The 26,120-nt window shown below is 40.0% G+C and overlaps 1 protein-coding gene across 10 annotated transcripts in view; it reads left to right on the forward strand.

The window, feature by feature from the left end:
• The window catches only part of myt1lb (myelin transcription factor 1-like, b), a 136,877-nt gene that overhangs the window by 51,941 nt on the left and 58,816 nt on the right, over window positions 1-26,120 (forward strand). For 8 of the 10 annotated variants that reach the window (XR_010329771.1, XR_010329772.1, XR_010329774.1 and 5 more), the window contains exons 3-5: window positions 99-189; window positions 448-481; window positions 14,968-15,030. Coding sequence is in view for 6 of the 10 variants with exons in the window: in XM_064334158.1 (XP_064190228.1) it covers window positions 99-189; window positions 448-481; window positions 14,968-15,030 (188 nt within the window). In the remaining 4 variants the exon portion in view is untranslated. The remainder of the gene's footprint in view (window positions 1-98; window positions 190-447; window positions 482-14,967; window positions 15,031-26,120) is intronic. The other 2 variants (XM_064334165.1, XM_064334174.1) reach the window with 2 other exon arrangements.

Here is a 26,120-nt window from a genome sequence, read left to right on the forward strand (position 1 = left end):
GCGCGAGAAGGAGAGTGCACTGTAGGGACCGTAGCACACATCGACAGTCTGGTCATGTAGGATAAGGACGCTGACTGCCTAATAATGTCTCTTCCCAGATGGAGGTGGATGCGGACGGGAAGCGCCATCGCACACGCTCCAAAGGTATCCGAGGTACATCTCCCGGAACCTGCAGCGGCCCTGCTCAGGGTGACCTTCCCTAACCCAGTATCCCCCTGCACTGCCACTCCTCCCTCTCTCTCTCCCCTTCTTACTCCTCCCCACTCCCCAAGCATCATCCCTCCTGCTCTTTTTTTAAACAGTCTCCTCATCTTACTCCCGCTGGCTTTGACTTCTTTGTGCTGTGTGTCATTTCCATGGTGTATGGACAAAAACACTTACGCAGCCCTGGTAATTATTATTCTCTCTCTCTCTCTCTCTCACTTTCTCTATCTCTTTCTCTCTCAGCTGCCGTGGAACCAGCGATACAAGAGCTGTTCAGGTGAGTGAGAATGGGCTGAATAAAACTCACTGGCTCCCACCTTTGGCCCCATTAGCGTGAAGGGGAGGAGCCCTGGCTGCTAACGGCTGCAGTGCCCTTCCATGGCATGCTGAGCCTGTCTCTGCAGGCGATGCTGCTGGGAATGAAACCGGCACCACCTCACGTTCCTCCCCGGTCTCCGGCTCCCATCTCTTCTCTCATCTCTATATCGCTCTCTGTCAAATTCTGATTCAAATTCAAGATCCTTTATTGGCAGGAAATAGATGTGTGGATTTTTCTGTCAGGGTACTGCAATAAATTGAAATATTAATATCCCTCCTCTCTCTGTTCTCTGCTCTCGCGTCTGCACTCATCTCCTTCTCTCTCTCTCTCTCTCTCAAATTCAAAATCAAATTCAAGATGCTTTATCGGCAGGAAGTGCGTTTGTAGATATTGCCAGAGCAAACAGTGTAGATTTTAACATTGATACAGACGTCAACGTTTCAGGTCAGAAACTACTGCCTGTTTCTCCAAGGTCAGTCCTTCTCAGTTCAGATTTGGTAAGACAATAAATCGGATTGTATTGCCACATGACTTAAAGTAGAATATTATAATAATATATAATAATATAATAATATATAAATATATGAGTGTGTACTGCACTATATGCATTAGTCGGCCTTGTAGTCAAACGGCAGTCTGCTCTGACCTGGACCTACTGTTCACACAAATTGGAAATGTCTTTCGACACCTTGATTAAAGGAGAATATACATACAGCGGTATGCAAAGTTTGGGCACCCCTGGTCAAATTGCATGTTTTGCATTTTATAATACGTTGCAGGGTACCTCATACATATTTCTGTTTTTTTAATACACAATAGCTTTTTTATGGGATGAATTTAGCAGATTGAAAAAAATAATACAGCAAATGTGCCATGTGCAAAGGTTTGGGCACCTTGTCAGTCAGTACTTAGTAACACCTCCTTCGGCAGAAATCACAGCTTCCAGACGGTTCATTTGCTAACAGTCTTTCTATTCTTTCTTTAGGAATTTTTCCCACCCTCCCTAGCAGAACCTTTCCTGTTTAGAATTCTCAGGTCTTCTTACATGTGCTGCATGTTTGAGATCGCTCCACAGATTTTCAGTAATATTGAAGTCTGGAGACTCTGAAGGCCATTCCAAAACCTTAATCTTTTGTTTCTTAATGTAGTTCATGGTTAGTTCTGAGGTATGTTTTGGATTATCTTGGTGAAATATCCAAAGACTTTTCATCTTCATTTCCTTCACTGACTGTGGGACATTAGCTTCTAGGATTTGTTGACATTTTGTTTAACCCATTCTTCCTTCCATCCGCACAGTATTTCCTGTGCCACTGGCTATCCCAAACCATAATAGATCCACCCCCATATGTAACAGTTGGCAAGGTGTTATGCTTCTCCTGGTTTTCTCTAAATATATCTTTTGCTTTTGTCCTCAAAGAGTTGACTTTTTGATTCAACAGTCCACAGCACTTATTTCCAAAAAGTTTCTGACTTATCTGTTGTATACCTTATATGCTGACATCTTTGGTGAGATCACAGGAAAGGTTTCCTTCTGATGATGATTTTTGTGTAAGCAACACTGTGTGGTGAACCAGTGGGGGGGTGGGAGTTGATTGTGCCCCATTTCATCTTTTGCATGATTGCTAAGAGATCGCCTGCTCAAGAACAACAACATTTTCAAATTAACAAGTTGATACTGTCTATTACCTTTTGGTGATGATCATTTAATTCAATCGCTAACATGAAAAGCACATTTGACTTCAAACAGAATGAGTTCAAAAAAACAACTGACCCTGTCCTTACCTTAAGTAAAGTACATAAAAAGACATGATAAGTGATTTATTACCATTTTATAAACATTTTACATGTTCAGACATGTTTTATTTGACTTCTACTAGGAAAAACCATTGAATACAAAATGATCAAAGGACTAATTTCCATTCAAAATACCATGGTGACAGGTTTCAGTTTCTCTTCATTTGTTGTTGGTGTCTCTTGTTTGAACACATCTTTGCCTGACTCTTTCAACGATGCTTCAAATAAAATAATTTGCTATGCATCAAAATATTGAAAAATAATTGTTTATTTCAACAGAGCTACTAGGTAGGCTTGAACAAGGCCAGTTAGCCAGCACCAATCGTGTCGGGACCACAAACCATATACAAATTAATTAGAAAACCGGACATTCTGGTCGAAAACGGCCAACTGGCTGATGTTGGCACATGCATTGAGTCCAAGACACATTACCTCGCTGAGAGTATTCAAAAGAAAAATGCTCACTTCAGAGGATTAATAATGGGGGAAAACTCTATTTATGACAACATTACGATTTGCTTTGTATTCACCGAATTACCCACCTAAGCTAACCAAGACCACTTAGTCTACAGTTTAACTACTTTAACTAGGCTACGGCTGCTGTAGGTACCTTGCAAACACCACAACTAACGTTAGCTAGGCCCATAGATCATCTACCGACATACAAACAAGTAGGTCCATCCTGTAGGCCAACACAATAAAACCCATGAAAAGCACTTTCCATAATCATTTAAAAATATGACAATTGTTTTCATTTATAAGTAATGGAAAAATGACTGAATCCACACCTGTGTTTCTTTGAGCTAGAATGTCTGTATGTTTGCATGTATGTATGTGTATGCATGTCTCACTCTACATTTCATTATCTTATGGTTCATACATGTATATGCATTATTATTATCAGTTACTCATAGCAAAGAGTACAAAAGAAATTATACCTCGAAAAAAATTTTTCAGCATATGCCAAGTTACACATACAAAGTACTGTTTCTAAGTCATTAAAACTTGCTAAATATAGGCTTACCATTAAAAGTATTACAACAAACAATATTGCCTATCCTAGCTCACACAAATTCAACAAGCTCTATTCCAAACCAATGCTACCCAGTGTTTCCTAGATTAGTTAATGTAACTTGGCCCTGTGCTTTTTCATCTTGCTATCTGAAGAGAATATGGTTATTCAACCTTTTGTGTTACATCAAAGTGTCAAATAACAACAGATGTCTCATGGAAGAAGTCATCATTTAAATGGATGTTTTAAACTGAACTTAATGTGTTCATGGCTATGAATAACTGTGACGTAATGAGTATTGTACCTTAACGGACCTGTGTTTAGCAGTTGTTCCAATGACCTGCGCTATGCACTTATTGTACGTCGCTTTGGATAAAAGCATCTGCCAAATAAATGTAATGTAATGTAAACAGCTAATTAAAAGTTACACTCCAGAAAGGATATGTTTATACTTGGTTGCCAAGTTAATTGTACAAAATGTGTAAGTTCTTGTACATCTGCGCATATATATTCAATCAGTATAATGAGGAGAAAAAATAATTACCATATTACCCTGTTAATTCATTTATCACGAGTGTCAATTCGCATACAAGCCTAGTTACAAGGAGTAAAGCTACTCCTTTATGTTGTTTGGTTTAGGCTACTGATGGCTTCAGTACAGTTCCTTTCAAGAAATTGTATGGCAAAGCTGTGGTGTGTTTTGGCTGGATCAAAATGTTGGGAAATAGAGATTTCTTTTCCTTATGATGTTTTGATGTCTCATCATTTACAGTGCGTCAAACTCTAGATAATGGTATGGACATTACATTACATTACATTACAGATGCTTTTATCCAAAGCAACGTACAGTATGTACATACCAAAGGTCATTTGAACAACTACAAACACAGGTCCAATGAGGTACAATACTCATTTTGTACAGTTATTCATAGCCATGAACACATTAAGTGCAGTTCACACAGTGAACAATACTCTGACCTAACCTATGCTAAGTCAAACTAGGAAGCATTACAAGCAACAACATCAAGACAATGATACAAGACACAATAAGTGCTAGATGGAGGTAATGTAACGTGGCACAGGAGGTACATGTGTAGCAGGAAAGAGGGGAGTTTAAGTGATAGAAATGTTCCGCAGAGTGGTGATAGTTAATTATTCCAGTCTGAAGAGATGCATCATGGACATATCTTTTATACAGACCAAATTAACGGACATAAATTATTGATTATTATTGCTTTTCAGTCATGAATAGGAAATTTGTTATCGGCTTTGGCTAAAAGTTTGAAATTGGTACATCCCTAATAAAATTAAATATATACAACTTTTTGTGGATTTCTATAAAGTGGCTTTTGTGATTATTGAAGGGGTGCAATTATTTTTTTCATTTCAGACAACAGTGTAATAGCATTTTACAGAGAAGCTTTGAAGGGCCTACCTGTAGAACAAATCCAAGAGGAAAGATGATTGAAAATGTTAAGCCAGAATAAATGATAAATCTTTTCTTCATTTAAGTTGGAGGTAATTTGTGCTTATCTCCTTCAGTGAATGCAGACACATGGAGTGCAGCATAGTGTTCAGTAATTACTCAGGCAATGTATTCATAATAAAATGTTGTTTTTAGATGTCTACATCTGCACCAAGCATCTAGTTACAGTATAATGGGTAAATCCTACTGGGTAGAAAGACACATGGTATGGCAATTAATTAAAAAAACACGATGGTATCAGTATCGGCATTGGCTGATATGACCATGTTAATTATCAGTTATCGGCCAAAATTTCAATTTTGTTCATCCCTAGCATTTACATATCTTCTTATATATCTAAATACATTGGTGTCAATTATCTGTTTTCTAAGGGTCAATTATCTTTGTTTTCAAGTCCTCGGTCAGCTGCCTACCTGAGCCCATGGTTGAGAGTAAGCATAACACCCTGAGAGGTTAGAAGGGTCAGAGGATGTCTTCACCTCGCTTAATGGAAGGCCTAACATGCCAATCAAATTTTGAGACCTTTTTAAAAAATATATCAATGGATCAAGCTGTAAAACTCAGTAAATGCACAGTTATTTCATTTTAAAATTTGTGGAATTATATCATGTTTAAATTTGTACCATGCAGAGGTTGCGTTAACTTCTTTTCACTATGGGCGGGCATAAATTATACGATTTTCTCGCGGGTTACAACGTTTGGAGTTCGGATGCCCTCTCACACCTAATGAGGTTCAGACTGTGACCGGTCGCATGATAGCATAGACTATATGAGCTCCCGACCAGATAAGACGATGTTACAGTCGGCAAAGCACAGAGGTCAAAAAAGTCATACATGGAGCCACCTCCTGATTGGTCAATGGAAAGTGAAACACAGAATCGGCATGCATGACCTTTCACACTTGATGAACAAAAAAAAAAAAAAACTGACACGTCAAAAAACAATCGGGAGCCCGTAAACCAGTCGGATCGGTTCGGAATAGTATCTTATACTTTGCGAGTTACGTCGTTAGGACCAAAAAAACTATCGGGAGGCCGCAACTTGTAAAATGTATGCCAGAGATTCAACAAAACATGCAATTTGACCAGACCTGAGGGATGCCGAAACATTTGTATGCCATTGTGTGTATATATATACAGTACATATAAAATTCTACTTAAATGTATGTGTAAGAAGACATTTCCATTTTGTGTGAGCAGTAGGTCACACACCACTCCTCCTCTCCCATTTCAGTTTCAGTGCGTCTTTATTTTCCCCAGAGGGCAATTTGTGTGCAGCACCTAAAATCCACATATATTTGACAGTGGTAGAAAACACAGACATTACAACCATTACAAACTCTTCCCTGTCCTTTGCAAGGACAGGGAAGAGTTTAACAGTCAGATTATATATACATAACTCAAATTAGCCCACGAGCAAAGAATAAAATGAAGTACACATGCAAATTGCCATTGAGGTGTAGAATTCAAGTCAGGGCAGGCGAATACATTTTGGAATACATTCTCTTTGAAAATCTTTCTTTCTCTGTCTCACTATGTCTCTTGTCTGTGACAGTCTCTTCTGCCTCTATGCTTTTGTCTCCCTTTATATCTTTCTTTCCTTTTTTCATTTCTTTTTCTTTTTCTATGGCTTGGTCCAATGGCGGTGAGCTAGGAGAATTTGGTTTCATTGTGCATACCATCATTAGTGAATCCTTGCGTGCAATTCACAGCTTCAGCGTGAAAATGGATCTCTGGCTCACCATTGCGATGGCTTTCCTTCTGCTAGCAGGAATGTGTGCGTTCTTAACAGGAAATGTTCTTTGAACGGAACTAAGTTATGAGTACGCACAATGCTACACTTGGGCATGACTGTACCAAAGAGCATAATCAAGGCTCTTTAACACAGGGAGCTGAATATATTTACTCAATGCCTAAGGAAATCTGTCAGTTCTGCCGGCATAAGTTAATTTTTTGAATGACCATAACTGGAATACTGAGAAGTACAGTTAAAGACAAAAATATTAGGACAGGTGTGTCAAATAGTTTTTTTTCCTCCGTTCTAATCAAATTTGTATTTCTAATCAAACTATGAATATGAGGCAAAAATTCACAATGTCTGCATTTATTTTGTGTAGTTTGTTTAAACAGACATTGAACAACATGTACATGTCACCACTCATGCCATTCAATGAGTCAAGAGTCGTATTTCAAGTATTGAGACAAATTATAAAGTTTTGGCTAATTTAATGACTTGCATTGTCTATTTTTTTAAATTCCCCTTACATTTGATGACTGCATTGGGTCTGCGACTATTGGACATCAGTAGCGTGATCATGATGTGATCCTTCGAGAAGCTCTGTCAAGCTTTTACCTCTGCCTTTTTCAGGGGTTTTGGACTTCCGTTTCCTTTGGAGCATGTTAAAAGCATGTTCAATGGAGTTTAAATCTGGTGACTGTCTAGGCCACATCAAACACTTCTATTTTTACTCCCAATAAGTTTTCTGTAATTTTTGGTTGTGGTCTTGCTATATGTCCAATGGATTTGGTGGAATTTCTCTGACTATTGGGGGACAGCATGTTTCTGTACACTTCAGCAGTCATTCTATTGCTGCCATCACTGGTTGCATCAATAAAGACCATTGCTCTAGATACAGGTCATACAGGCCCAAGCTACTACACTGCCTCCACAATGCTTAACAGATTGAGTAGTATGCCAAGTGTCCAGAGCAGTCCCTCTTCTTCTCCACACTTTCACCTTTCCATTACTCTGGTAAAGGTTTATCTCATCTGTCCATAAGACTTCTAGAACTCATTAGGCCCATCTTTGTATTAAAAGTTTTTTTTTTCAAATCTCACCTTTTTGTTCTTCGTGCTGATGAGCAGTTTACATCTGGTAGCCTCTGTAATTTGCCTCCTTCAGGATTTTCTTGCAGCTCTTATAATAATCCTGTCATCACTTTCTATGTCTTCCACGGATGGCCTGATCGCTGGTGATTCCTAAGTCCTCCAGTAGTTAATTTCGTCCTTAGGAAATTCCATACTGTTGACTTTGGAATACACCAACCTCATCTCACAACCCATTTATATTTACTCAACAAACTTCCAGCACCCTAACATTCATACTTTTCCTGCAAATGAGGGGTTCCTCACAGTCAAGTGACTTGATCAGTTTCTCTGAACCAATATGAACAAGAACTAAAAGCTGCAAAAAAAAAAAAAAAAAAATTCTATCATCAGTGAAACAATGAAGCTAAGCCAAAAATATTGTATTTCCAAAGTACATTTATAGAAATCCTTTCTTATTATGTAACTGTAATATGTTGAATTACTTTTTCATCTCTCCTTTATCTCTGTGGGTGGCTACCAATATCATGTGTGCCGAGTCCCAATTGTCTTATATTACGATTATCTTAGTGAGCTACCCAGCTCTATCCCACATACCTAGCTATATAACTAGCTAGTTAGGGCCATTCAGATCAGTTCATAGGCTGCAGTATATGAATAATGGATTTAGTTCATAAGCTAACATCACAGCGTGTAGTTTTGTTGAAATGTAAAACAGAAAGAACAGTGTCCCCATTAACATCTTTGAGGAGATTTACAGTAATTCCGATTGCTTTTCTACATACAAGTCCTCTCTCCTCCAGGACATCACATCACCCTAGACAGCATATAGTGACTGCCACCCAGATGGCCATGAACCTCTGAGTGATGCTTGGCAGCAACCTAACCTTCACTGAGAACATAGCGTCAGTGAGCTTGGCTTCCACATTCTTCTACTGCAACATCTGAATCCTTCCTTTTTTCACCACCTACTCTACTCAGGGATATAGAGCAGCTTAAGCCGCGTTTCCACCGCAGGAACTTTACCCCGGAACTAGGAACCTTTTGAGGAACTCAGTGCGTTTCCACCGCAGGAACTAGGGTCTAAATTTAGTTCTGGGGGCTTTATTTTACCCCCCAAAAAGTTCCTGCTCGGGGGGTAGTACTTTCCGAAAGTACAGGAACCTTTTGGGTGGAGCTTGCGGCGCTGAACATTTCTGATTGGTCGAGTACTCGCACCTTTTTTTTGTGTTTATTTTCAGGCGCCATGTTTAAAAATATGCAGGCGCAAACCGATTTATTTTCATAATAACTTCAAATCAAACTTGTATGTTATGCGGCGCAGTAGCCTACTTTTGGTTATAGCCTGCCAACGTCTTGGAATTATAACGTGTGCTCTTCTGTTCTTTTCTTGCTTTAGTATTTGTTTTATAAAATGCTAAGCATTCGTGCTGGGACAGCATATTACGTACCAAAACATTCAAACGGATTAATTCGGTTGCTGAATATTTTCTTTGTTAGCCCGTTGTAATTGACTCAAAACGTTTGATACAGTTATGTGAGGTATGTGGTAGCTCTGCGTAATTCACATTGGTGATACAGTAAAAGCAAACTGGAAATCACCTTCCGCACTTTTTGTCAGGGTAAAATAACAGGTTAATTCCAGTAATCGTACCTTTAGCTTTTTCAGACTGCCGTGATTTTACTCTGCCATTCTTCAATTCCACAAAAAGACCAGGAAGACTATGGACTAATTTATGGTGCATGGTTCGCATCTGGAGGGCACACTTCGAAGGAATTTAAATTTTAACGCAAGTCCGAGTTTTCATTCTATTCTTGTCATTTTGCGATTAGCCTATATAGAATTGACGATGAGAAAGTAATCAAACAGCAAATTGTTTACAACGTGTGCATGTTTTCTGCTGTTGTTGCCAGTTATATTGGAAATGTGAATGCATTCTGTCACTTCGGATGTCAAGACATGAAAGCGAATGTTCGCATAAAAACATAATGAATGTGTTTGAGAGGATATATAAAACAGTTACAATCTGACTATTGGCCTGTTATATCCTATTTGTTGCATAACAACGGTCCAAGTTCAACTACCAACGACAGTTTTGCTTGACAACGGTAAAATATGCCCAAACGGCTGCAGAAGAATATTTCAATTCCAGGTGATTAAATTGATAAAAATCAATAAATACAAAAGTAACCATATATAGTCATTGTTGGTAACCCGTTGTATATAAGTGGAATAAACCCCTCCGGGCTGTCCCGGTTATTAGAAAATAATGTAGGCTACTTCGGTGGTAGTATGGGGTTACAGAAGAAATCATATGACAGATGGACCGACCACAACGTCGCTTTTTCATACGTCAGTGGGCTAATTTGCCTAATCTTCGCGGGACTTTAGACCGCGGTGGAAACGCAGACAACCATGGGCTGAAGGAACCTTTTAGTTCCTGGTAAAGTAGTTCCTGGGACTAAAAGTTCTGGGTACTTTTGGTGGAAACGCGGCTTTAGTCTTTGCCTGATTTAGCTTCAGGTGTCAGCTGTTCATCCAGGATGAGGTCTCACGAGGCAGGCTTAGATGCATGAGTAGACCTGTGTGTCCGAGGAGGGAAAGGAGACAAACAGTTGAGTGTCACCCAGGTGGTCCACTTAACAGCAGAATTTATCATGAGAGAGAACACAGAGAGAGGGTAGGCTGGGGTGGGCATCAATGAGGGAGAGGATATAAAACTGCTTGGGATTGTGTGATGGAACTGCGGATGTCTGCTACCTTCATGTTAAAGCAGGCTACAAAGTCAGAGAGAGAAGTGAGAGAAGAGGGAGGTGGGGGTGGAGGCGGCTTGAGGAAGGAGGAGGACAACAGTTTATATGGGATACAGCATGAAGCTTGAATCTTATTTAAAGTTAGACTCTCACACTTATAACATATTCATGCTTTGCTAATAAAATTAGTACATTTACAATTATATAATTAAGAAAATAGAATTTCTCACTAATACGCATGCATCATCTATTACTTTCCTTGCATTGGTTCTGAAAGCTTCCGGCTTTGAGGATTTTTCATTTTCATTTTATTTATTCTTTCTATCTTTGTTGCATTTATTTAATTACCAATTAAGGTGTTGTAAAAATTGGCAAAAATGTAGTTAAATAGGCTATAATCAGTACAAATGTTATAAATGAAAGCGGCAGGCTACTGTCGATCTACATTATTTATCTGCAATGTATTATGCTTCAGTTCTTGTTTTGGCTTAAACTGACAACAAAAAAACGAAACATTTAGTTCACCTTTGGTTTAGTATGAGCAATTGTCTATTCCTAAATCAGAGGTTCTAAGACAGTTTTCATTAAAGGAACCAAAAGTGTTGACATATAGACAGCGCACTGAATTGCTGGAATTGCAGTTCCTCAAAGGTGTCAATGAGTACAATGTTCTTTTTTAAATTAGACCAGGGAACCAGGGATTGCCATTCTCTGTGAAGCTTGTAAACTCTAGTGTTTACTTGTGGTATTACAGTTTAGTAAGCCTCTGGTGCCAAAAAGCTAATTACCCCATTGAAGTTAAATTATTTTGGACAGTACTTTTAAACTCTAAAATTTCTTCACACTGAACTAATTACTCACCAGGCGCCGTTTTTATAAAAACAATTTCATGAGCCCCTCAGAAGAATTTCAATTTGGTCGGCATGGTTTTTGGTTACAGTGCACGTACCTGTTACACAGGCACACCAGCGCAAGAACAACCACGAGGCACTGATTCACTCATCGATGCTGAAAAAGGTTAAACTAAAGCGGAGAGCGTTACCAGCACCGAACTGATGTATCAGAATACATTTAGTATTAGACCTTGACCTTAGATTACATGAATTCACCATCATATTTTTTGATTATATTGTTATTTTGATATTATTACTGGTAATATAAGATGCAATCATGCTGATTTCGTCATATTATTATTTTGACGACATTGTTATTTTGACATAGCTACTAATAGCCTACTGTTATTAAAAATGATATTAGTTGTAGTATTTCTGTCTTTGCATGATGATGTTGCTGATGATTAATCAGGTCTACAGCATTGAATCAGAAATCATTTTAGAGCCAATTAAATATATGAAGCTATTCTCATTATTTATTTAGGTTGGCCTATTTATTTTTCATATGTGATTAAAGATGATAAACATGTCAATTGCAAAGATGACAGCTCCATTGATATAAAATAATATGGAAGACTAATTTATCAAAAGATTTTATGTACTTTTTGCATTGTTTTTGTTTATTTATTATTTATTGGGTACCCTCCTGGTTCAATGCGCTCACTAAGCACAAAAACTTGCCTATGTACTGTGATAGGAGAAACATCCCATTGATGCCTACAGGGGTTCATAGAAAAGCATACCTACTGCTGTTTGCATTAAATATTGCTTCTTTCCTTAATGCAAATGCTTTTATGGGAGGATTCTGCAAATAATGGGCAAAGATAACACTGTGGCTGATCATGTATTCTGTTGAATTTACTAAAGTTTGCACAATTTACAAGGGTCAAATTTTACGTGAAATTTCCCCACTTCTAAAGAGCAGGCGTAAATCAAAGCACAAGCAAGATGGAGACACAGGTATAGTCCACGTAGATGTACGGAGAGCGTCTTTGCAACAAGAATCTCATTTCAACTTCCCAAGCAAGAAATCATCAAATGGTACAGATTATTATTCAATCATTCTTGAAGCCAAGCAATAAAGGCTGGGTGGTTGTCACAGAAAATACTGGCTAAAGACACAGAGCAGGCACAGCAGAGTTGTTCAAAATCAGAAAACTAAAACTGAAAAAGGGGCAGAAATCAGTGTTTATTAAATTAACCAATAGATCTCATGCACAGCAGTAGGAAATGATTGACATAACATGCACAGCTGTAGCAACAGTAACAAGTACTTGAAGTACTAGCTGCTAGTAGGCTAAATAATGCAAACAAATGCATTGATAGGCTGATGCATTATATCATGTTTGTCCATCAGGGAAAGAGCATGCTTTTTTCCTTCAACAGAGCACTGTTTGAAACAAAGCATACAGAGCATGCACAATTTGCATTACTAAAATAATAAAACGCAGGGTTACTGTGTGTTTGTTTTTATTTTTTAAAGTTATGTTTGGTACATGTTATGAGGTTTGAGTCTTTTAGCTCCTGTTGTCCCTGACAATGTTACCGTAGCTACAAGAAGAGCACTTGAAAATTCACAGAAAGCACTAAAAACTGTGAAATTCAGAGCACTGCCAAAAAAGAGAAAAATAATGGAATACATGACACCTGTGACTTCTGTGACAAACATACAGCCATAGAAATAATTACTCTTCTGCCAGAAATAAAAGATGACCTAGAACCTCCCACACGTTCCCATTCCATCCGGTCAAAATTCAAGCTCCTTGCAACATTACACTATCACACATCTGGATTAATTAAATCAGCAATTGTCTCCACAGCTGAAATATATCCATTTTGTTCTGCTCTGTGCATAGTGTTGGATACACTCTTGAGTGGCATCAGAAGATACATCAGTTTCCCCACATTCAAGGGAGATACGCGGCACAATGTTGCATTAAATCAACTCTTACAGAGTTTATATCAGTCCACTGTGGCCAGAGTTGAATTAACACTGGACATTTTATTATGCACTAAACAGTACATTTTAACTGTACATTTATGCTCTACTTCATACACAAAATGTGAATAGTGGGCAGTACCATTTGCTAATTGTGTAATTAGCTGTAACCTTAGTAAATAAGACATTCATTTCAGGCAGACTGTGAACACACCAGCATACCCTTGTCAGCCCACAATTTGCCCTGCGAGTTTTATGCAGTTTTGGCCCTTTGTGTGTTATTTGCATGTGATAATGCAACTCTTTAGATACACTGACTAAACTAAAGGTTTGACCTCTTGTGAATGATAATATAGATGAGTAAAGATTTCTCTCTTGGTTCATAATTCATTGTAAAGAATGCTACTGATTTGATACTACAGACAGGATGCAATGAGAAATGACTGTCCTGAAGAGCAGGTCCTTTGCCTAAACATGAAGTCAATGGACACATTTAACAGTCAGATTTAGGTTAGTTGTTTCATTCCAGATCTCGCATTAAGCGCTTTTATTATAAGCTGATCTTAGTGTTACCAATAAACTGACATTCTGTATATTTGCAAAGAAATCCTAAAACTTCAAAAGAGTTAATTTGGTAGACATCTTGATATCTTTGTAGTGAAAATTCAAATTTAAGTTTTATTTATACACATTTCTGTTTTATTTACACACATATCAGTTAGGGTAACAAAGCAATCTAGAGTTTTGTATGCAAATTCAGTTTGATATGTGATGCTGAAAAGCATGCTTTTGATCAAAGCTTACTGGAAATAAACATTTGTTTGATGTCATCATATATATATATATATATATAGTTTATTTATCAAATTCACTCTGGAAAATTCATAATGTCTATCCATGCCTATAATACCCCAGTTCCCATATGATCCCTGTGCTGGAGAAAACATTCCTTCAGCTACTGGATATTTATGTGGCATGTTTCTGTTTGTGTCCATGAAATGGCAAGATGGTAACATCCTTCAGGAGAAAGATTCTTATTCCTTAGAGGCAATTTCACACTTCATTCAACATTCCCAACTGGTAGAGATGTTGCTTTCATCTTTTTCCCTCTTAAAAATATTTGATTAAAATTCTGGTCTCACTTCTTCTCCACTGTATTCCCTGTTAATCCAAAAACAGCGATTAATCAAGCGCTCGATATCAAGCCCGACATGAGGAGGAGACGTCAATAATTCCGATGATGCTGAGCTGTGTGCACCGCCCCCGGGTTGAGATAAATCTCTGGGACCAATAACCTGCAGTCTGGCCAATGCAGACAGCATATGGAGATGCCATATTAATAACATAATATCATCAAGTATTAAAATAAGTAAAATAAGTCAATTCATATTTTAATGTAGTGAAATATATTTTATAACCCACTGATTATTGTGTGGCCTGTGTTGAACCAAGGATTATTATTATTATTATTATTATTATTATTATTATTATTATAGTAGTATGATTGTGTCTCTTGTTCCTTATCTATTATTGCTCAAGGCACTTGTGACTATATAGTAGCAGAAAATTTATTCAGTGAAGACTTAAAGCAACACACCACGTGAAGTTTAAAAATGAGATTGCTAGCTTTTTCCTTGTTTAAGCAGTGCTTAGATCAACATTACTTCCGCCTACTGTATGTGTGAGTGGCTCAGGACCTTTGCAAATGGGAGTTAAGTCTCGTGTCTTGTTGTTGTTGTAGCTGCCCGACGCCAGGCTGTGATGGGAGTGGACACGTTAGCGGCAAATATGCAAGACACCGCAGGTAAAGACGCCCCATTCCGCTTGTGTACAAAAAAGACCCTCTGTTTTGGACAGGCAGCTACATGCTATGTGAAACTACACTGCTATGGTTTATGGAGCAACACATTTTCATTTGCAAAACATTTAGCTCAACGCTTTTAATTTGAACAGAGGGCCTATATAATTCCACATGGTCTCCTCAGAATAAAAGTCTCTGATGATATAACTTGTTGCCGGTGCCCTCAGTGTGTTGGGTGTCTTCATGCTCACGTTCAGCCATTGCCCTGCCATAGGCTATTTTGTATGTTTCCTTCAGAAGTGCTTTCCCCTTAATTATCAGTGTGATTGCAACCGCATAACCCAGGGTTGCCTTATTTGGAGATGATAACCAGTTTCATTAAAACTGAAACAATTTAGTAGATTTCTTTATTGACAGGCTTAACATCTTTTTACAAATACAAAAGTCTTAAGCACCCTAGATTTTTAAATATAATACATAGTATATATTTGGTCTTAGGTGTTTATTTTTTGTTTTCTGCATTAGTGTGTCAGTAGAAAAGAGCAAATTTGAGATTTCCAAACATGAATTTCCCAAAAAATGAAATTTTACAGATACATTTTTGTATTTTGTTAAATAAAGTAATATTTTAAGTAATAGACTACTTTTCAGATAAAAACTTGATCAAGGGTCTGGAGAGCCAGAAGCAAGCGAAACAGCCAAAATCTGCAGAAGAACTGTGGCAAGTTCTCCAAAATGCTTGGAACAACCTACCAGCCGATTTTTTTTTATAAAACTGCAGGACAATGTACCTAAGAGAACTGATGTAGTTTTAAAGGCTAAGGGTGGTCACACCAAACACTGATTTTATTTAGTTTTTAACTATTTACTGCTCTTTATATTATTTTTTCAATATTTATAACCTTTCATTTCATTATTTTTGAAAACATCTTAGCTGTACAGCATTTTTTTTTACAGGTGCCTAAGACTTTTACACAGTACTGTATGTCTTCAAAAGTTTTACAGAGCCAGCTATTTCATTAAAAGGCACCTGTTCAGTTGTCTTATTTCCTTGATATTTTGTGTGCTTAGAGAGGTTACATGTAGCCGGTTGCTTCACTTCTCATTATTGGATGGGTGCTGTTCGCTTCATTATCCACCTTTTGTGTAATGCATAGTTTAGTTGATCATTGAGTCTATTTTTGTCCTCATTCCCCCTCTCAATGGTTGCATGTTGGCCAGACACACTGCAGTACATCAAAACTTTCACTCTTCACGTAGACCAGCTGCTAAGCCATGTCATTGCTTGTTCCGCTGCCTGTTACAATGTACAGCACTGTGCTATTGGTCTGATCATCCTAGCCTTCTAGAGGGTGTTAGGTCGGTATCTATCAAGGCTGGGGTCTCATTCAATTTAGAAAATGTATTGAAATTCAATTCATGAATTTTAAAAACGCTCATCATGTTCAGGAGATTTTTTTGGAGGATGAAAGATTTTCCAATGCATTAATTGAATTTGTTAATTTCCTTTATTGCGGGAATTGAAACGGAATTGACCCCAACAATGTCCATGTCGCATTACAAAGCGTGTTAATTTGCCTCCCCCCCATTTAAAGAAAGGTTCATACTCATGAATGTTGTCTGTGTACTCGCAATGGAGATAGCAAAACCATTGTGAAGGACAACTCCAGGTCTATCGTGTTAACTGAAATACGATGGTGGAACGAAAGATGGTGGAAATGACGGAAGATTGTGCTCTGCATTAGTGAGGCATTTCGTCACACCGCAGCACAACATTAGATTACCATGGTGCTGATGCTTTCTTGGAGACAAAGCATATTCCTGGCAGCGTTTAAAATGAAAGGGAAGACTTCATGAATATTTCTGATTGTTTTTCTGCTGTTTTTGTATGTGGCGTAGAGTGCAGCTCGCTTGCATATCCTCGCTTCTCAGCGTATGTGTAGGGGCAGCGCTTTACCATTCTTCTCGAGGTACATAATGTTCCCGTTTTTACGGTTAATGTGTTTCTTTATGAGTTTCTAAAAATAAATGATCTTAATCGCAACTAATCCAATTTAGAAAGACAGAAATAAAGGTTTATTTAATTGGGGAAGAGTGAGCCAGTGTTTACCTCATTATTCCGCGTGAAAATGGCTTCTATAATGCAGGAAGGCCTTACATTTCACGTAAACACCCATGTGCTGGTGCCAAGGAACCTGCCGGGGAGCTGTATTGGCTGAATGAATCATCGCAGCTTTAATGTTTATTCATCGTTTGGGATGCCTCCCATTAAAGAGCTGTAGTAATTCCGAGGTTCTCACTGTTTGTCTTCTCACGGTCAGCCTTCTGAAAAGCGGCGCTTCTGTGCCAGTTCTCACTGACTGCAGTGATAAGAGCTGCCGGGAATTGGCTGTGGCACTTTTGGCACTCAACCTGCTCCATTCTATCTTGGCACGATCCCTATTGTAGAAATGTACGTTGTTTTTGTGTCGTTTTTTTTTTTTCCCGTCCTTTTGTCCAAGGATACGGGACTGAAAGAGGCGCTGTTTTAGTTGGTCACTTTATCTGCGGTGTCAGAGCCAAAGCATGGGGGCCAGCAGGAAATGAACAAAGTTAATGAAACAGTTTAATTACTCGCTCTGATTGCTCAATATAACGAGCGCGGTTGCAGGTCCCAGGGCTTGGCGTTTAATGCCGATATTGTGGGTGCACTTGGGTAAAGCATCTGGTAACATTTTATATTTTTATTTTACTTTTGGAGAAATTCAAAATGATTGTTGAAATTGGTTGTCCATATCCCCTATTTTTGAGAATCCAATGTAGCGGGGATACAGTAGCAGCCATTGTTGCTGTGATTGTACTGTTCATAGATGTTGATTGCCCCCCCACAACCCTGGACTTCTGGATTTGGTTGTTCTACAGAGGAGGAGAGTTAGGCGCCAGCACTTGTGTTGCTCTGTGCCTGTGAGATATGCCTCTCAAACCACCTTCATTTCACGAGATCATTACCTAAAAAAAGGAAGAGCGCAATACAAATACAGCGCCAGAGTCGACTGCCGCATTGGGGCTCTCGTTCCTCGTTCGCCCTCAGTGAGCTAATTAATACGCCGAATCTCATTTGCATACTTTTAAAAGTGTTTTGACTCTCCGACAGAAGCCATGAGAAGGTAACATCGTTAATATGTTAATTAGCCTTGTGCTAAGGTTTTTTTCTGTCTCTTTTCTTCACGTGAGAGTGAGAGCAATATCCTCTTCAGCCACGCTGCAATTTGAAGTGTATACAGATTCAATAGTGCAATAATATTTATATCCATATCGGCAGTCCATAGAGGACTAACAGTACACGATGGATTTAGGAGAATTGAAAAGGGGAATGATATACAATTTAACAGTATTATAATAATCCAAATCAATGGTAATTCATTCAGAGGACGATCACAGTGAAGTCCATTTATTTATCTTAGTCCCTGGGACTTGTTTATTTTATTTTTTTATCTACTGTGCCTGAATTGCCTATGTTTGGCAAGGTATTGTCTCTAACGACGCATGCATTTGTGTGTTTCTAAGGGGCCTAAAAGTTGCATTCACAACGTGGTGCTTAAAATTTAATGTTTTAAATGAAAATAGTTAAGAATGCAGAAAAATTGTTAGAGTTGAGATTTTAACGATGTGCGTGTTGTTGTTCACTAATATAATTTTTGCCAAAGTTGTACCGGAAATTAGGTTTAAAATGAGTATACAGTTGTTGTAGCTCCCTCTGGAATATGTTTAGTTGATAAAGCTTATTTGCATTCACTATTTCAGTGTTAATGTTTTTGTCCATTCATCCCTTTGGGATGTGGTGAGAAAGTGCGGCATTGACGTACACTTCAGGAATCTTGTGTTTTTGTTCGACCATCTTTTCTGTTCCATTTAAAGTTTCACTATATATGCGATAAGCTTTCTCTTTGAGGCAATTTGTTATTGTTTATAAAAATCTGCTCGATTTCTGTTTCTGCTCTGTTGAGCTGCCGAAGCATAAAATCCAACCTTCTCGGGGCAGGTTCAATAATTACTTTCTCTCAGCTCTATTTAAGTTTTTTTTCAGTGGGGGGAATGATTGACAAATTTGTCCGCTGCGTCGTTGGGTCAGAACGCCCCTTTAAACTGTTGTCGGAATTAGAGAGCCACCGCAGACAAATTGCAGCTTCGGTGGACCTTTGCCTCAAAAGAAGAAAGGAGAGGACGAATCCCCAGCGAATTGAAATGAGACGGCAGGAATGAGAGTGGGCCGGGGGGGGATGCGCGTTGCTGCGGCGGGTCGAGGGAGAGGAGGGATAATACGAGGTGTTCGTCCGCGGCCTCTTACCTGGCCGGCCTCTCTCTTCACTGGAGTGGGGCTCCTCCACCAGGCCCTCCACCTGCTCAGTCTTAATGACACCCCATCTCTTCGCCGCCGTTCCGCTCTGAGTGCCTGCGGCCGTCGGAAAAAAACAGACACCGCGCTTCTGGAGTTACGAGGCGCGGAGTGGCTCCGAGCCGCGGACGTCAAGAGGCGGGCCAGACGGAGCAGGGGAAGAGCACTAGAGGAACGAGAGCGGCGGGGGGCCCTTCAGCTAAAGACAGAAGGCTCCCGGACGCCGTACGTCCCCCTCGCTCGCGACCGCGACCGCTCCCCCCCCACCCCCAACCACCACCCCTTTTTCGACGCTCCATCTAACCTGCCGTGCTTAAAGGATCATTGAAAAAAATTGAGATTTAGGAGTCAGGAGCTCACTAAACGAGTCTCTCGATAATAACCGCTGACACGAGGGAGCGACAGGAGGCGTCCCTGGGGGTTGTGGGGGGTGGGGGGGGGGGCAGCAGGGGTTTCTTTTGGGTCTGCACTCTCGAGCGTCTTCCCGCTCGCTGCACCCTGTGGGCGGGAGGGCGGCGGAGGCTCCGCCATCCCGCGCCTCGCCTCAGCGCCCGGCGGCATCGTTAACTTGAATAAACGGGCTACCTCCCCCCCCCCCCCCCCCCCCAGTCAGCTTCCGAAAGGTCAGCACCGTAAAGCCCAATTAGAAAAGGCCATGTTCAAAGGAAGACTAGACAAACGGGCACTGCGCGTAATGTGACTCCGGGTCCTTTTCTCTCCCCGTAGTTAGCGGTGTAAGCAGCCCTGTATGTGTAACATTACAAGATGTGGTTCTTCGCCTTACCCTTAGCGCCCAGAGGGCCACCAGCAACAAGAAACGGCAGGGAGGGGAAACAGGCCGTCTGCCGTCTCCTGACACAGACGAGGAACCCTACACTGTGGGAGGGGCCGGTGCGCCCAAGCACCCAGTCTGCTCTCTGACAGAGATGTCTGGGTGACATTTCAGCTTCTAGGTTGCACAAGACACCCGATGAATAAATCATCAGGAAATCTGTGAAAGCTGAATTATTCATGTGTCAAGAGGTAAAAAAATAAATAAAAATACAAACAAAAAAAAAAGCTGTCTTATCATTTGTTAATAACGTGCAATGAATCATTAGCAAGTGTCAGTAATTACCTGGCATTACATGCTATGGTGATATGTTGTCCATGCATGGCTGGCAATGGAATTACAGTGATTATACCGACGTCCTTATGGAAATACAAACTTGGCAAAATGAGTGCTTTACTGTACAATTCATTGTGTTGGCCCTGATGGACATGGATTTGTATATGAGCTTCCTTAATATCCGCATTAAGCCAATTAGAACTCCAGAGCTTTGATGATGTCATCAGCCATACACAAACATGTACACACTTCCATATGATCACATTTCAGCACACACTACCACACATGCACGCACACATACACTATATATACCCCACACTTGCTCAGTCACATAGGATCATTAGACAATAGAGAGTATTTGAATGTTACGTGAAACTAGCCAAATTGAAAGATTTGAATCTTTTCATGATTATAATTGTTATTTGCATTACTGTAGCCTTTTCAATAAACAAATACATTTGTGATAGGCGTTTGTCTATTTTTAATACTTGGGGATTTTATCAGCATAAAGTGCATCTCATTTCATTTTAGTGCTTGCTTTTGCATCAATGATAAAGAGCTCAGTATAGAAAATACATAATTGCGCATGCTAGTTACGATATCATACCCATTCATCTGACCGGTCTGTCCATATCTGTCTCTGAGGTTCTGTTGCATATTCAGGCATGTGTAATGTTAGCTGCAGTCACACACAAAATGATCATGTTAGTTTATGTTCCCTTCCCTCATCTGTCTGGGGAAATGAGCCAATCAGCAGGTCCTGCTTTCTCTTAATGTGTTGCACTGATCAGCAGGCAGGTGTATGATATGATTACTTGACGTGCTCCTCGTAGACTTAGGATCGGGTCTGATAATGTCAGTCTAAATGTAGCCCCTATTAAGCATTTATTTACTTACTTTTCAATCTTTATTCCCTCCTCCACTGTCTCTCTTGACTGCATCACAGAACAGCGGTAATTAACGTGAAGACAGAAATAGCCTCCCACTTATTTTGTCGAAAGCAAAAAATTATTGACGTTTTATGGCGTATTTGGCTGTGTTTGTATTGGTTTTCCCTTGAATCATCCCTCCCCCCCCCCCCCCTTTTTTTTTTTTTTTTTTTGCACGGCGGCTTGTACGGTGTTTGATTGCCATGGCTGCAGCCGGGGGTGAATAATTGCCTGTCTTTGCGGGAGCGTGTTCTGGAGCTAAAGTCGAGTGCTTTCTTCCTGATGCGCGCCTCATTTGGATTCCGCCGACAGCCTTGGGGGCTGTATTATTCATGGCTTGACAGATAGCGCTCGCTAAAAGCGCTGGAACGGAGCCAGGTACTGCTAGGGCAATAGAGGAGAGCATCGCACCTGAAAGGGAAAGGCTCAAAAACAGCCCCAACCCCCTCCGTGGCTCCCTTTGGAAATCCAGATAAGGCTGCATCAATCAAAATTTGACCCCCCGCACGACCTCCACCGCTTCCATCGCAACCATGTCATCAACCCCCCTCTGTGGCATATCTGAAATTTCCATATTTAATTGCAAACACTTTTTTGTTAAATAAATAAATGTATTCAGCTGCGTGTGGGAGGTGAAATGAGGGAGGTAGATGATTTTCGCGGGGGTAAAGGGCCAACGCTAGTATCTTCTCAGCGCACCTTAGAAATGACCGAGAGTTCCCTCGGCCCGGGGTAAACAGCCGCTCAGTCACACAGCGCAGCGGCGGCTCAGAATCGCGGAAACTTTCCGGCTAACCCCACGGGATTGCCATTTACTGCTGTAATAAAATAAATAAATAAACGATACCCCGTTTCAAACGAATTTAAAAATCACTGATGCGGAACCCCCCTCTCTCCCCCCCCCCGCCATTCCTCGCTGCATCCTCAGGCTGCCGCATTTTTTGTGGTGGGGAGGGCTGACTACCTCCAAACCTTGTAATGTCTGCTAAACAGGTGGTGTTTATGCCTGCCTGTACCCCCCCCCCTTTCGCTGCTGAAGGGAAGACTTCAAAGGGAATGAAAGATGTGGTCGTGAGCACCGGGCGTGGCACACAGAGCCGCCGAGAGCGAACCTCAGGCTTGGCACTTCGTGACCCCCCCTTTAGCCCCCTTCCCTACAGCATGCCCTGCACCCACTGCAGCTGCTGAACACAATCACATCAATGTTAAGAACTTCTTTTTTTTTTTTGCAAATTTTCAGTGCACTCTAATGGAAATGTTTTGTATGTGTATAGGTTTAAACACAGGGAAAAATTTACATAATCCAAATCAACTCAGAAACACAACAAGGGTGTGGGGGGCGAGGATGGGGGGGATGGGATTGGTTGCTGTTGATATCTTGCGCGAGATTTTTTAACATTTGCTGGAATTAGCATTGATTCCATTTCTAACATCACACATTTAGACACAGAATGCTGTCATAATAAGTGATAAGACTTTGTTATTGGTACAGCTAATAGCTGCTACCAGTGAGTCATGCTATTTTGTTATGAAGATCAAGTCTACAAGTATAGACATCCATTCAGAGTCATAACATCTCTAACATATTTACATTCTTTTTATTACCAATGTGTCATCATGTGGCAGAACATTTACATGTGATAGGGAGAACAATTGGATGATTAGCAGTTTCATACATTAGAAAGCAATTTGAGTTCTATATTGCACTACAAGCTAGTATGTGTAAAGATTATGTGGTGGCGTCATGAATAACACATCCAGCATGTTTGTTACCACAGAGTAGAAATGTTCACACACACACACACACACGCACACAAACATGCATACAGGAATGTTTAATAGATAAAATATACATACAGTATTTGATGAGGAATTTAAAAGATTGCGAAGTGCAGATCAAAAAATGTTCTAGCAAAACGATGCATTGGTTTAAAATACAGTTTATCATGTAAGTATTTTCAGACAAATAATTGCCATCAAATATGATCCCTTTATACTCAATATTGAGGTTTCAGTTCAGGCCTCTCCGGATATGATTTATTTTTGCCTTTGAAAAAGTGTTTTGAAAGCAGTGATTTTGGATGAATATAATAATTTTAAAATGAAACTATTATTATTATTATTATTATTATTATTATTATTAATAATAATAATAATAATAATAATAATTGTTATTATAGTCTTGTTTTACTGTTAGGGAGCTTGTGAAGATTTTTTAAATTTGATGTGGTTGTGTAGGAGTTCCCCATGTCTCATCATGCTGTGTTTGTATCTCCCCAAATAACCTTCTATGGAGAGCCTGTGATTTCATCTAATTCTATTTTTGTGAACAGTGAAAGTGCATATACATTCTAATGAGACATTGGGTTGAACATTATAAGGTGTAGCAAGACCAAGGGAAATGACCAGGGGTAACAGAAGGACAGCTGTGTTTCAACAGAACAGAATCACAGGAATACTGGCTGATATCGATTTTTTTAAAGTTCTATCTGAACCTGTTAGAGTTGTGTGGCGAGTCATATTACTTTTTTAGTTGGCTCACACCGTTCGCCGTTAATCTCTCTGGATTTCCTCTCTTCTGTTTTGTGAATTGTCTTACAAATCCTGTTGAGATGCGTAACTGTTACCGTCAATGTTTATATAATTCCTTCCTATATGGTAGAAATACACCAGAAGTGGCTGGTGCCAACCCGCTCTATTGTTAGGCCAAATTCTACAACCAATGCTTAATGATTTACAAATTAGAGCCAGCACAATGGGATGCGATTATGTGTGTATGTACAATAGCCTTGCGGACGTGTCACAGGCTACAGTACCTCATGGATAGGTTGACTATCACACTCTGATGGCAAAATTGCTTACTGGCAATGCCCTTTTGTCTGTAGGGTTATGGGTTTGAATCCAACTATCTGTGTAATTAATCTTAGTTGCCATAGTGAAAATTCATCTTAATGGAGTATTAAGTATGGATGGAATTAAGACACAGAATTTCCTGATAAATGACAAGAGGACACATTTTTTTTAATTATCAGCAACCAAATGCTAATTTATGTTAATTTCCATTAAAAAAGACACTTGGTAAAATGATAAATACCAGTAAATGACCTCTGCCCTTTGCTTCATTACTCTAGTGTTTGCGTTTTCCCACTTTTAAGCCAGTACTGACAAAAATGCTGCTCACCTCACACCGCACCTGCTACATCTGATACTGCGCGAGCAGTCTCCTCTATGACATCCTGTTCCCTCGTGCCCTGCTCTGTCACATCGCAGGCTCCAGAAACGCCTGATAAGTTGGGTGATGAAAAGAAGCTGGCGAAGAGTTTTTTTTTCTGCCACTCCCTGACGGGTTGTGCGGGGTTCACTGCTGTTGCAAGCAGGCCTTCTCATTGATATGCATCCAGATTTCCAGTCTAGCGGGGGCTACTTGGGAGGCCAGCAGCCGTGCTGTGAGCGGTGTCTGCTAGCAATACTAGATTCATTCGTTTTTTTCTCCACATTCGTTTTTTGCTCCACATTACTGTGCTCGCTGCGTTATTGTCTCTCATAACGAACACAATTAAAAGCCAGCACTGTCTTATATTAGGTGCTGACAACCAGTGAACCCGGCTAAAAAAAAAATACCATAGATCAGTGAACTGGAACCGGTCTCGAATAACCAAGTTCATCAACCAGTAGAACCGTCACAGCTTGAATAAACTAGTCTACCAGATTACCAGCGTTGATGAGCTTGCTGTCTTTTTTTTTTTTTTGGTAATGCTGTAATGGAATGTGAAGCTATTTATTGTGTCACTGTGATCCCCTTTCTGAAATACATATGTGTAGCAGACATAGGCTATATTTTAGTTTGACGTTTTTGTATGAATTAATAGTGGATTATTATTTTCACATACGGAAGTTTTTGCAAGTGATTTATTATTTACCGCTTAGTAAGCAACACACATAGAGAGAATCAAAAGCGTAAACAGTGGTCTTGTTTCGCTAATTTCCCTTTTTCCACCGTGACAGAAAAATCGCCTAAATTGCGGTAGCCGCCGGAGTCTCCTGCAGAAAAGCCATTTCTTTTGTTTGGATCTTTGGGGGAAGTCTGTCAGGTTTCAAAAATCATCCTGCTCTCTCCAACTGGTTCCCCGCCTGTCTGCAAGGAAAGGCGAATCCCACTCGCTTTCTGGAGGATATCACCATGGAGACGGCGGTCTGCCACGCGTGCCTGCAGATGCTGCTGGATAGGGCACAGCGAGGGGTGTTGCTCCCGTGACAGCTCTGCGGAAGAGCGGCTGCCACATCCCCCGTGCCACCGAGCGGGTGAGCGCGCGAGGAGACAAATACCACATGATGCTAATGACGGGCTGAAAGTGCGATCCCCGCGGTGAACATGCCTTAATATTGAAACTAATAAAACCGCTCTATGAGACTGTCACATTCCTGTATGTACGCCTTATTGTCAAGGATTATGGAGGCGCAGAATATTATTATGCGGTGACTAAAATCTGTTATATGGCATTGGCATATAAAAGCTCTTCCTTTGACCATGTGCTTCCTCTTAATTGAACACATTTCATTGCAGTCCCTTGTCATTAGCACCTTCTTATAAAATGAAATGGATATTTTTTTTTTGATAGGAGCGCGTTTTTATTTGATTGCGGAGTCTAGAACGACGAATGCCTCGCGCAGACCTCTAATT

Source organism: Anguilla rostrata, chromosome 1 (genome assembly GCF_018555375.3).
Source record: "Anguilla rostrata isolate EN2019 chromosome 1, ASM1855537v3, whole genome shotgun sequence".
NCBI classification, from domain to species: Eukaryota; Metazoa; Chordata; class Actinopteri; order Anguilliformes; family Anguillidae; genus Anguilla; species Anguilla rostrata.